The 14,284-nt window shown below is 32.4% G+C and overlaps 1 protein-coding gene across 1 annotated transcript; it reads left to right on the top strand.

The window, feature by feature from the left end:
• The first annotated feature begins 40 nt into the window (after positions 1-40).
• Positions 41-7,813, top strand: LOC146898095 (cytochrome P450 704C1-like). Its single transcript, XM_085731592.1, has 5 exons — positions 41-737; positions 5,315-5,599; positions 6,115-6,456; positions 7,100-7,300; positions 7,409-7,813. Exons 1-5 carry the CDS (start codon positions 216-218, stop codon positions 7,589-7,591), a joined length of 1,533 nt encoding a protein of 510 aa, XP_085587718.1. The 5' UTR covers positions 41-215; the 3' UTR covers positions 7,592-7,813.
• Positions 7,814-14,284: the final 6,471 nt, after the last annotated feature.

Raw genomic sequence — 14,284 nt, 5'->3', positions numbered from 1 at the left:
CACCATATAGTTAATTACATATTATATATCATTGCCTGTGGTAAAATTTCTTCAACAATATTTAATTAATTGAGGTCAATTTATCTAAACCATGAATGGTTCAAACTTTCCTTGGAGCATACGCTATAGTTATACCCTTTAAACATTTCTTCAACAATCCACTTTTTCTATGATCACAACTCATACCCTCTAAACAAAAAACATACAAGAAAAAAATGGATCTTTTGTACACCATGTTGACTTTCATAGCCTTCTCTTTTGTAGCTATTTTCCTAACCATATGTTTCATCATGATGAAAATCTTCAAAGGAAAATCAATAGGGGACCCAAAATATGCACCTGTTAAAGGCACAGCGTTCAACCAACTTTTCCACTTCAATAAACTCTATGATTACCAAGCTCAAATGGCAAAAATTCATCCAACTTATAGACTTCTTTCTCCAAATCAAAGTGATTTGTACACAATAGATGTGAGAAATATTGAGCATATATTGAAAACCAATTTTGATAAATATTCTAGAGGTAAGCATAGTCAAGATATTATGATAGATCTTTTTGGTGAGGGGATTTTTGCTGTTGATGGTGATAAGTGGAAGCAGCAGAGGAAGGTTGCTAGCTATGAATTCTCCACAAGAGTTCTTAGAGATTTTAGTTGTTCTGTGTTTAGAAAGAATGCTGCCAAGTTGGTCAGAGTTATATCAGAATTTTATCATGAGGGTCTTCCTTTTGATATGCAAGTGAGTAGTTATTTATATTATATCCTGAGTAATATTATAATTTATTTCTTGAAGTTATTGTTGTTGAGGTGTTCAATTATATATGATATTCATTAACTATAATATGTACTCAAATATACACTTGACAATTTTGGTTATAGTTAACGACGTTCAAAATTGTTTTAGTGGTTGATTAATAAGTTGCAACACCTTATTATATTTTTGGGTAAATACAGACTTTCGTCCCTTAACTTATTTTTGCGTTTCATTTTCATCCCTTAACTTTTAACTGTCTCAATTTGGTCCCATAAGTATCTCTCCGTTTACCAAAATGGTCCCTTCCGTTAGTTTTTTTCAAAAAACGTTAACTTTGGCCAGGTAAGCTTCCACGTGGGCCTGTCAGTAGAGTACATGGCATGCCAGGTCAGCAACAACAACAGAGAAGCAAGAACAATTATCATCATCATCATTCATTGCAGATTTTTTTTTTCCACAAAACAATCAAATTCCATAAACCTCAAATCATAAATTCCAGAAAATTCAAATCCAAAAATCATCACCACCTTCAACTTCAAATCCATCAATAGCAGCAACAACACATCAAGAAATCAAATTCAACCCTTTTGGATTCTTTTCATCATCATCATGAATTTAAAAAAATGAATTTCTCCAAATTCAGCACATCAACAACACATAAATTCACCCTCTAATCATCAAACCCAACTGCAGGGTTCTTTTCTGTTACAACACATTCCAAATTTGTGCAAGCCATGAACCATATTAGAAGCTTCCACCTACGTCACCACAATCCTCACCGAACTCTTCTCATTCTTCCGCCGAAACCAACACATCGTTGTTGCTTCAAATCTGAGTTTGCAGTTTCATCATCAACCAAACCAAACCCACACGTCATCAAAGCAAAGACTCGCCTGAAAGCTTTCACATGTAAACAACTCAGTAGTTTTAATTTCCTTAAAGCTTCAACCTTTACCATTTTCTTCATCCAAATTCACAATTTTTTTATCTGGGTCATAAAGAATTTTTTTATTTTTTTAAATTCCTTGAAGGAAAAAATGTCTAATTTGGAACAATTGTAAAAGAAAAAGCCATGCCTGTATTTTTCTTTTGTTGCTGCCGTGCTTTTACCTCTTCCTGCCGTGCTTTTACCTCTTCCACGTGGGCAAAATTGCATCAGATGTTTGCTGCTCTTGTAGCAGATCCTCTTCTTGCAAAACATCGAAATGCGCTTGCAGAGCTATGGGAATTGATTTTACGGAAGCTCATGCAGATGCCGGGAAACAAAGTGTGCAAACAGAGAAGGAGGGGCTGTAAATTGTAGAGAGAGAAGGAGAAAGAAAACCAGAGAGAGAAGTTGAAGAAATCTGCCCAAATAGAGAAGGAGGGGCTGTAACGTTTTGCCCACGTGGAACCAACCTGGCCGAAGTTAACGTTTTTTGAAAAAAACTAACGGAAGAGACCACTTTGGTAAACGGAGAGATACTTATGAGACCAAATTGAGACAGTTTAAAGTTAAGGGACCAAAATAAAACGCAAAACTAAGTTAAGGGACCAAAGTCTGTATTTACCCTATTGTTAGAGATATATAGTTTAGTTACCACTAGTATTAGTCTCATTAGTATATATAGTTGTAATCCCCCATAAGTGGGATAACTTTCACTCATTGTAATTTTCATATTCATCAATACAAAGAGTTAGTTAAGCTTTTCTCTTCTTTCATCCATGGATACCATGTTTCCCAACATGGTATCAGAGCAAGATTGGTATCCACCTTGAAGGACTTTCCGCTGCATTTTCTCGAGAAAATATAATTTTCTCACCTTCACTTTCCTTCTCTCTCGTTCCATTTTTTTCCTCAATTCCTTTTACTTTCATTTTTATTTTTACTCTTTTACATTCTCGAGAAAATTTGTCCACACTTTGTTCTTGATTCTGTTACAATCTCCAAATTGAGATTCAGTTTTCCTTCTTTTCATCTGTGTCCCGAATTCAGTTTATGTTCTTGATTTGTTCGATCAATTTCTCTTTTGATATACATCTCAATTCCATATCATTTCTTTGCTTTGATTCTGTTTCCGCGTCTACTCATTCGCGATTCTGTTTTCAATTAGTTAGATTTTGTTGCTATCATTTTCCCCCAAATCCTAGGGTTTCGTGAATCAAATTCGATTCCGATTTGTTTTCTTGCTTTCTATCCTGGATTCGTATCGATCGAATTCGTTTTCGATTTGTACTCGTCATATTTGATTTCCAAATTCTACTTTTGATTTGTTTTCCGTTTGTCTTTTTCCCCAAATCTTAGGGTTTACGATTCCAATTTCAATCCGGTTTTGACTTTACGATCCGATCGTCTTCAGCTTTATTCCTTTTTTGTTCAAGAAGTTTTGGTTTCTCTTATGCGATACCTCCTCTATTTTCTCTTCTGATTCAGATTCGTTTTCTCTGTAACTTGAGATATTGATGTTTTGGTCATTATCGCATATGTATGGTGCTCCCAAGGTGTTTGATGAAAGTCCTTATTGGAAGACATATTGATATTGTTGATTCAAATTACTTTGGTCACTCACACGTTGTTGAGTTGGTTCTGGGAGCTTCTTTCATCTGTTAGTGTACATTGCTTTGGTTAATCAGAAGTTGCTTAATTTTACAAGAGAGTATTCATGTATTTTCACTGTCATTGATTGAGTAACCCTGCTGGTTCTGTTCGTGTGCATTTCAGCTTATTAATCTTGGAAGTGTTGGATTGTTCTTTTTGGACATTGGAGCCTTGCCATATGTACTGCAGACTGTTGAAGGTTTTCTCACTACTTTTGTCCACTTTTGTGTGAAGGTTCTACTCATTTGGAAATTATTGTCCATCTTGGTAGCTTATCCTACATTTTATGCATTTGGCTTATGTTGACTTCTGGTTTCTATATCATGTGAACATTGAAGATATAGCGTGACAAGTTTTCTGCAATTTGCATATGGTTGGTATTTGATGAAATTTCTAGCACACACCAAATTTTTGGTTTATTCCATTCTTTGGTTATTGCTTATGGTGAACTTAGATGTTGAATACATGGCCTTATGTAGAATTGTAGTTCTGGCTTATTGTAATTTCAACATATCTTGTTGGCAAGTTACATTCAGTTTTTAGCCATCCATCATAGTGGACCTTAGGCACTTTTTCAAGAGATTTTATCGAAGTGTATGGTGTAAGATTGAATGGTATTGCATCTGCATCTCTCCTATACGCTTGAAGTCTATGTGGCTTTCTTGAACAAGGCAATTTTATCATGGCTGCAAGTGCTTCCTTCGCAATTGGTAATGGCCTTCTGTTTCCATTCGGCTAGTTGAAAAAGCCTGCAATAATTTTCTGGTATGCTGTTGTTGTCATAATTGGATTTTGCTTTGAGTATTTGCATTCTTTTTTTGTCCTGGATCGTTGATGAATTTTGGGCAGACCTTTAGAGCATCTTCTTGAATTTTGGGCTGCATGTTTGGATTTATTTGGTGCACCATTACTGCTGCATTTTGTTTGATTTCTAGTTTTGGCTATGTTGGTTCTTTCTTAAGCTTCAGTGTTTGAAGCATTGATTTGTTGTCTCGGCTCGGCTTCGAAGGGCATCACTTTTATCTTTGGAACATTGGTCTTGTTGCTTCATGGTACCTTTGGTGTGAAGTTTGTTCAACATATGACCTCCTTCCATTGTAGACTATGGCCCTTCCTTGCATTTGGTTTTTCTTGTCTCGACTCGGCATTAGAGGGCATCACTTTTATCTTTGGAACCTTGGTCTTGTATATGATCTCCTTCCATTGTAGACTATGGCCCTTCCTTGCACTTCCTTTTTGGATATCATCATTGATTTTGGATATCCTTGTTCTTCTTGTCTTGTGCTTCTATCTTGAGTTCTTGAGCACTCTTGATGGTTAAGCGTTGTGCCTTAATTGGCTTTGTTGATATTGGCTTCTACCGGATGGTGGTTAAGCGTTGCTTGGATGCTTATTCCTTCAATTGGTTCAACCTTGAGTTGTGGTTGCTTCTTGTTGGATAAGCACTTGTTTGATGACTTTGTTTTTTTTAGCCGATGTGTTTCCGGCATCTTTTCTTGTATTTTCATTTGCTTGATGCATTTCCTTGTATTTTCTCATTTCAAGTTGGAAGTGTTTTGAACACCTTCCAACTTGAGGGGGACTGTTAGAGATATATAGTTTAGTTACCACTAGTATTAGTCTCATTAGTATATATAGTTGTAACCCCCCCATAAGTGGGATAACTTTCACTCATTGTAATTTTCATATTCATCAATACAAAGAGTTAGTTAAGCTTTTCTCTCCTTTCATCCATGGATACCATGTTTCCCAACACCTATATTTTTTGATTTCCATTGAACGTGATTAACAACATATTTAAAATGCGTTAACCATCATCAAAATTGATGTCAAATTTGTGCGTTGTAATTATATTTCATAGTAAAGGCTTTTAATCCCTAAAAACGACATCCAAAAACATATTTGAGCTTTACTTAAAATTATATTTTGTTTGAATGAAATGATTCAAAGCATGATGTATATACAATTTTTTTTCTATTCTTAGGACTTACAAATGAGATGTGCATTAGACTCCATATTCAAAGTTGGATTTGGAACAGAATTGAATTCCTTAGAGGGATCAAGCAAAGAGGGAACTGAATTCATGAAAGCATTTGATGAATCAAATGCTATAATTTATTGGCGCTATGTTGATCCAATTTGGAGTCTTAAGAGATTTCTTAACATTGGTGGTGAGGCTAAGCTTAAACACAATGTGACATTGATTGATGATTTTGTCAACGGAGTCATAAATACCAAAAAGGAACAATTGGCACTTCAGCAAGATTCTGTGAGTTGATTATTTCCTTCTATTTCCTTCTCTGTGTCATTTGCTTTTTTCATTTAAATAAACATTATATTGTAAATTTGTATAAAAGGTAAAAATAAGACTTGAGTAGTATCTATTTAGATCTAATATTTTTTTAGGCAAAATTACTCCAGAGGTCTTTATCTTTCTTATTTGCAAATCATGTCAAATATGCATTTGTTGAATTATTTTATGAACTACCTAACTTAAAAAAGTGGTTTCAATTTTGTAAGATCAATTTTAAATGACGTTAGACCGATACTCGAACTAATATAGCAGTTGAATTTGTTTGATTTGGATTGAATTTTTGGATTCATCTATTCATTCATTTGGTCTTAAACCGTTACTTTCATTTCTTGTTTTAACATTCTCTACCTAACATTTGTCGAAATGTTGCTGAATTGAAATAGTAACATTTTTCTTGATTTAGTTACAATTTTCAAATGTTACTAAACCTCAAAGATGTTATAGTCGATAATAATGATTTTGTTTTTCAGAATGTTAAAGAAGACATACTATCAAGGTTTTTGATGGAAAGCAAGAAAGGCCAAACAACTATAACTGATAAATATTTGAGGGACATAATTCTCAACTTTATGATAGCTGGCAAAGATACTACTGCAAATACTCTTTCATGGTTCTTCTACATGTTATGCAAGAACCCTCTTGTAGAGGAAAAAATTGTGCAAGAAATAAGAGATGTTACTTGTAGCCATGGAAGTGAACTCAGCAACATAGATGAGTTTGCTGCCAATTTAACAGACTTAATACATGATCAAATGCATTATCTTCATGCGGCACTCACAGAGACATTGAGATTGTACCCTGTTGTCCCTGTGGTATGTACCTTCTATTAATTTTCTCAAAACCATCTTAAGTTATTTTTTTCCTTGCTTGACAGAATTTTTATATTAGGGTACTGCTATGATCACATGTTACTTATCCAGTTTGTGCTTATGATTTGATTCTTTCTTTGGCCAACAGAGATGACATTAATTTGTTAGGATCTGAGAAATTTCACCTTAGAAGTGAGACTTATAAATTAAACGATTTTCACACATAAATAGATTAGGGTTTTGGGACAGACCCTCTCTTTGGTCTTATAGTCCTCAACATTTGCGCTTTCTTTGAGAGAGTAGACTTCTCAAAAAGGGCTAGACAAAAATTGAGTTTTTCTTTTTTACCATGGAAGGATCTCACCAGATAAAGTTGAGTGAAATATCACCGAGCAAATGTCGTGGAATGAAAGCAACTAATGACAATGGCTCTCGAACGGTGATGCATTGTTAGGAGTTTTATGTATGAGAGCCTCACCTAAAAAGCGAGACTTATAAGTCAAGAGATTCTGACTTTGATGCATTGACATGATCTCTGACTTAAAAGTCACCAATCTTCGATTCTCACCTATCCTTTCATGTCATTGTAATCTCTGCTAGATTTTGTTAACCTTCTTGTGTCTTTGGTATGATACTATTTTTCAAGGATGGAAGAACTGCAGAAGCACCTGATGTTCTTCCTGATGGCCACAAACTGGAAAAGGGAGACGGAGTGAACTACTTGGCCTATGCCATGGGTCGAATGTCTTCCATTTGGGGTGAAGATGCTGAAGAATTTCGTCCAGAAAGATGGATTAACAACGGAATTTTCCAGCCCGAATCACCATTCAAATTCATAGCATTCCATGTAATTTGGACCTATATTTTTCTTTGAACTTTCTTGCTTCATATTAATATCATTTTTATTTTATTTTATGATACATTATGGTGTCTAAATTTCCATGTTTCAATGCAGGCTGGACCTCGTATGTGCTTAGGGAAGGACTTTGCATACAGACAAATGAAAACAGTTGCAATGTGTCTTCTTAATTTCTTCAAATTTAAATTGGCAAATGGAACACAAAATGTGACTTATAAGGTAATGTTTACCCTTCACTTGGACAAGGGCCTCCCTCTCCATGCAATTCCAAGGTCATGATGACTCATGCATGAGTGATGTGACATCTGTGAAGTAAAATAAATCACTATGCAGAGCATTTTAGTGTTATAAATTTTGATGTCCATTACATAATCATAAGTTGTATCTATATGGATCATTAGCTCTGCTATATTAATATCTTGGTTGGTAATTTATGTTATGTTGTGTAAACAGACTTTCCTATGGCCATTTTGTGAATTTCACGGATAACTTTTTGGTAAACTTTGCAACTTGACTGTTTTGCTTTCTTTTTTCTTTGATTAGGACCACTAACAATAACCTTAATAGACACATCATCACCATCTACCTTGTTTAGTAAGATATTTATAGAAGAATGATTTTGAGAAACATTTTATAAAGTTGGCGACTAAATTGAAATATTCATGATCTAAGACACCAAATTGAGGGTGTGCTATATAAAGTTAGAAACAATTTTAATTGGTTGTCAATAATACATTTAACGACTCATTAAAAAAAACAATACGCTTAATAGACATGTCATCAGAGTTAACAACATTTAGTAATAGACATTGACAAAAGAATAAATGACTAAATTTCGAGGATCCTACAAAATCTGAGATCATTTTAATGGTTTATTCATTTCCAAATAACAAATGCTATATTTTTCGCCTATTTTGAGTAACTTTTTTTTTTTTTTTATGAAAATGCTCGTGGCAATGCTACATTATCCATCACAAAATTTTTAACTATTTTTTTTTTAAGTAGTCAAGAGACTAGAAATTCACCCTGTAAGATAAATAAGTGGGGGAATCCAATGTTCGAACTTCAACTTCTACATATCGTAATATTTCTACCAACTGAGTTATACTCTCTGGAACACTTAATTCAGAAGTGAGCAAAATATCAAAAATTTAAAAATTGATGGATACAAATCCCAGATTTAGGAATGGTGAGAATGTGGGATTGCAACCAGTGGCAGAGGCAGAAAAAAGTCTCGGGTTGACCACTAAAATAAACAATAAAGTACAATATATATTTTTTTGGCAATCTTTTATAGTATTATTTTAGTTCTTTACAACAAGAATTGTAATATAGTTAACTCATATAATCCTAACAATTCAAAAACATACTTTATCCTTAATATAAGTAATTGGAATATACATATGAAAGGTCGTTTTTAAAACTTTATAAATACGAAATTATTTGGCCATTTTGCTTTTACTTTCTTATAACAATTCATCATGTTCAAACAAGTGGAAAACAAAAATGAAAGGGAAAAACATCAAGAGCTAGCTGAAACATTTATCTTCTCTTGTATCCTTAATTATATTCTCATTTTGTGTCGTTGCCAAAGGTTAAGAAATCAGTTTGCACTTTGCAGTTAAGGCAAGCGGGAATAGATTAATCAAATTAGAAATGCTAATGAAGGATGTTCGAAGCAACGGTGATGACGGCGTAAAAGCAAATCAACAAAGACATATACATACAACAACAAACCACCTATCAATTCAAAAATCAACAAGAGATAAGAAATTGACTTTCTAATTCGAAGTGAAAAAACTAAGATAGTAAGTGAGAGAGAGACTACAAAGGGCTTTCACCTCGGCTATGACAACATTGATTGGGTAGATTGAAAGCGGAATGGGAAGCGACAGTAAAAGAGCTGAAGAGGGAGTTGAAGTTGGGAATTGTGTGCGTTAGAAGAGCCTGAGGGAAGGAAGGGTTGTGCTCAGCGGCGAAGCTAGCGATAATTCTATGAGGTGGCCACATATAATTTTTTTTTTAAAACTAATCTAATGCAGTAGGCAAAAAAATTCACAATAACTATTACTTATATAAAATGTTCTTAATAAAATATACACTTGATTCAACAAGAACGGATTATACCAAAAAATGCAGCAATAAACTATTTTGTACCAAAAAAGCCACATTAGAATAGCGGATTGTACAAAAAAAGCTACAACAAAAGAAATAAAGACTAATAATAGCTATTTATGAAAATTGAACTCGACGGCCCTTCAAAGACTCAAATTCATCCATAATTGCATCTAAGCTAAACTGACTTGCAATGTCCTTTTCAATGTAGATAACCAAGCTATTTGAAAGAAAATCATCACTCATTTTGTTTCTTTGTTTTGTCTTGAGATTTTTCATTGATGAGAAAGCTCTCTCTGTTATCGCTGTGGAGACTGGGAGTGTCAAAACAAGACGAATCAATCTATCAATTAAATGATAGCGCTTTGACTTCCCAGATTCTACTAATTTTTTGTACAACTCAGAGAGTGTTGTAAATTTTAGCGGTTTGTGTTGCTATCGCTAAATTTCAAAGCAAAACATAAAAAATTGATTTCAAACTAAATGAGATTATTGTGAAATGTGAGTTGAGATCATACCTGGAAACATAGGTGAATTGTGAATCTAATTAATGTAATAATGTTGCTTGTTGTTAACCTGTTACTTTTAGGTCACCATGGCACCGCACGAATTGTTTGTTTGTCTCTCTAGTGTGTACTGTGTAATTGTGTTGCGCGTGTTGTGTGTTGTGCTGTGATCTGAAGAGTTAAAAAGTCACTTTACCTTGTTTTTTTTATTAATAATAATTGTGTGGTGGGTTGTGGGTATGACCCCACTTTTGTATTATTTTACTGTTAGATATAAAGATTATTATTATTATTTATCTCTTTTGGGTGTTAATCTTCTGGTCTCTATACGCACGATTAAATAATTTGAAGTTCAACCGGAAGTTAAATAAAGATAGAAAAAAATTAGTTCACTTAAAATAAAACTTGGGGTAGCTAAATATATATTATTAGGGGTAGCTAAACATAAAAATATAACTACTCACTCAAAAAAATAATTTTTTTTGGGGTAGCAAGGGCTACCCCTCCCTTATACTACCATTCGCCCCTGGTTGTGCTTGAGTAGTGGAGAGGGTGGACCATTTTGTATTTTTCTTTAATAAAAGGGATGTTTTAGTAATTTCCTTATAGAAAAAAATATATTTTACTTTTGGGTGGGAGGGTCGTGGCCCACCTTGGCCCATACAAAGCTCCGCCACTGATTGCAACTTCAATTAAATAAAGGGAAATGCTAACGAGTGCCTTAAGAGCACTTTTTAAGGACTTTAGATATTACTCCCTCCGTTTCAAAATATAAGCAAAATTCACTTTTTAGGTTCATTCATTTAATGATGTATGTGGTTCATAATAATGATGTATGTGGTCCATATTATGAATCACATACATCATTAAATGAATGAACCTAAAAAGTGAATTTTGCTTATATTTTGAAACGGAGGGAGTAAGTTTTTATGAAAACTCGTGCATGCAATGTATCGAAAATTGAAGTATGAAATTTTTTCAATAAAATTTCTTAATTATGAATCTTTAAAGAGTGTCTTTAGAGCACTCCGTAATAAGCAGTGGCGGAGCCAGGACCCTGGGTTAGGGGGTTCAAACATTTGAATTTTAATATATATATATATATATATATATATATATATATATATTATAATATAATATTAAAAAATTACATATAAGAAAAATGACTCAAGTGTTACAAATAAATAAAATAATGGACTTTTGAAATAATTTTGTCTACTATATGATTATCCTGTATGTGGTTTCATGATATGAAATCGTTAATAACCAACTCATCATCAAAATTGTTGAAAATTACACCGGAAGTCCTTTAAGTTATTTAATTGCAATAAATTGGTCCATTAAGTTTTTTTCCGTAACACTTAAGTCGTTTAAATTAACTAATTGTAACAAGCTAGTCCTTTAAATTATAAATGTTACCATTATTTAATTTAATGCACCATTAACAAAAATGAAATATAATATATCAATAACAAGGTGCGACACTACAATTCAATGGCAATTGCAAATGCAAAATTGTCTTTCTTCTAAGTTAAATTAAACTGCACAGCTTAAAATGTCAATGGGTTAGAGTATGAATACCACGGAACCATTGAACTAATAGAAAATGTGAGTGGGTTCATCATTCGGTGCAAAGAAACTATTTCAGGGGGTTCATAGTTAAAATTTTATGAGAAGGCAGGTGCAATTTTTTAGATGTCAGGGTATGCAAGTGCATCCCCTCAACTCAATGTGGCTTCGCGTCTTGTCAAGACCCTTAAATAAAATATGAGACTATGACTGAAGTAGTCATTGTTTTTATTTTTTTAGAGAAAGTAGTCATTGTATTATAAACTATGAAGCCCGGATACTCCAAAATGGTGACGTACCCGTGTCGGATACGTATCGGATACCGATACTCCGCGGATACTCCGGATACCGTATCCCAGAAGTATCGGAATTAATTATTTTAATTTAAAATATATATTTTATCGGATACTTAAAAGATACTCGACGGATACACACAGATACTTATAAGATACTTCACACAGACGTATCCAAAAAAAATGAAGTGTATAAAAATGAGATTGTGTTGTGAAAATTTAAGATACGAATCACTATAATTACTTTTCAATTAACAAATTAAATATTATGATTTTGGTGGATGAAAGTAACGAGAGAGGGGAGATTTAATCAATCAACATTAAACAAACTTCGTTTTGAGTTCTTTTATTGATACATTTGTTGATATACTAACATATGAATGAAAATAGAATATGATTTATACAAAAACTTTACATTTTTTATTTTGATCATATGTATTTTTTTTTTTTTGTAAATTGTAACTTTTATGATTATATAGTATGAGTAATCAATGTTTTTTTTAAGTATTTTACAAGCATATAAATTTTAATATAAATATTTTGTTAACGTATCTTAGCCGTATCGTATCCTAAATTTTAAAAATTTCGCGTATTCACGTACCCGTATCGTATCGTACCCGTATCGCACTACTATCCGGGCTTCATAGATTATAAATAATTAATCTCATTTTTTACAAAGACATTTTACCAAATGTTACCATTGTCGTCGCGCGTGTTCCGGAATTCACGCGGTTTCGTTCTATATATTGAGATCATATACGCAAAATACAAAGATTAATGTCAACTTCAACAACTTTAATATATTACCGTGCGACGTACGGGTTTTGTCGACTATAATAGAGACCAATGAATAATCTTTATCCCGTAAGATTATGGATCTATCAATAAACGCAAAGTAGAATATTATACAATATTACGATCAAATTTGTCTTACTATGTCCTTCAATGACACTTGAATCTTATCAAATTTTACATTTTAGTTTTTAAAAACTAGGGCTGGGCAAAATTAACGGCTAACCGAACCGAACCGGTCAACCGAACCGAACCATATTAAAATTAACTGAACCATTTCACAAATTTATGAACTGAACCATTATTTTGATAACAGTTAATTAACCGAACCGAACCATTAATAACCACAGTTATCCAAACCGAACCGAACCGAACCATTAAGCATATCTATTTAAAACCAACTTATTTAAAAAAACAACTTATTTTAAAAAAACTTATTTTATGCAAAACAACTTATTTTAAAATCAACTTATTCAAAACAGCTTATTCAAAATAACTTATTCAAAATAGCTTATTTATGTCAAACAACTTATTAGGATCTCTTTTTTCAAAATAACTTATTCAAAACAACTTATTTATACAAAACGGCTTATCAAGATCTCTTTTTTTCAAAACTACTTATTCAAAACAACTTATTTATGCAAAACAGCTTATTAGGATCTCTTTTTTCAAAATAACTTAATCAAAATAGCTTATTTATGTAAAACAGCTTATTAGGATCTCTTTTTTCAAAATAACTTATTTATTTATGCAAAACAGCTTATTAGGATCTCTTTTTAAAAAACAACTTATTCAAAACAGCTTATTTATACAAAACGGCTTATCAAGATCTCTTTTTTCAAAACTACTTATTCAAAACAACTTATTTATGCAAAACAGCTTATTTTGGTCTCTTTTTTCAAAATAACTTATTCAAAATAGCTTATTTATGTAAAACAGCTTATTAGGATCTCTTTTTTCAAAATAACTTATTTATTTATGCAAAACAGCTTATTAGGATCTGTTTTTTCAAAATAACTTATTCAAAACAGCTTATTTATACAAAACGGCTTATCAAGATCTCTTTTTTCAAAACTACTTATTCAAAACAACTTATTTATGCAAAACAGCTTATTAGGATCTCTTTTTTCAAAATAACTTATTCAAAATAGCTTATTTATGTAAAACAGCTTATTAGGATCTCTTTTTTCAAAATAACTTATTTATTTATGCAAAACAACTTATTAGGATCTGTTTTTTCAAAATAACTTATTCAAAACAGCTTATTTATGTAAAACAACTTATTAGGATCTCTTTTTTCAAAATAACTTATTCAAAACAGCTTATTTATGAAAAACAGCTTATTAGGATCTCATTTTTCAAAATAACATATTCAAAACAACTTATTGATACGAAACAGCTTATTAGGATCTCATTTTAAAAAACAACTTATTCAAAACAAGTTGTTTCGAATAAGTTATTTATGCAAAACAACTTATTTATGTAAAACAACTTGTTAGGATATCTTATATCATATGCTGCTACACATCGTATATTGTCCTATTTTGCCTTGGTGTAACACCCCGTTTTCCCAACATAAAAATTTCATTTTAAAATCAGAGTATTTCGATCACAACGGAATGTCACATACTTCATTTAAATCATAAAATGGATAATAATAATAATCCTTCAAATTCAACATCGTGAAAAATCTTAAA

The sequence above is a fragment of the Medicago sativa genome, chromosome 8 (genome assembly GCF_051527215.1).
Source record: "Medicago sativa cultivar Bolivia chromosome 8, Bolivia_mono, whole genome shotgun sequence".
Classification (NCBI taxonomy): Eukaryota; Viridiplantae; Streptophyta; class Magnoliopsida; order Fabales; family Fabaceae; genus Medicago; species Medicago sativa.
The sequence above is the reverse complement of the archived record's forward strand: the minus strand, read 5'-3'. Positions and strand labels throughout refer to the sequence as shown.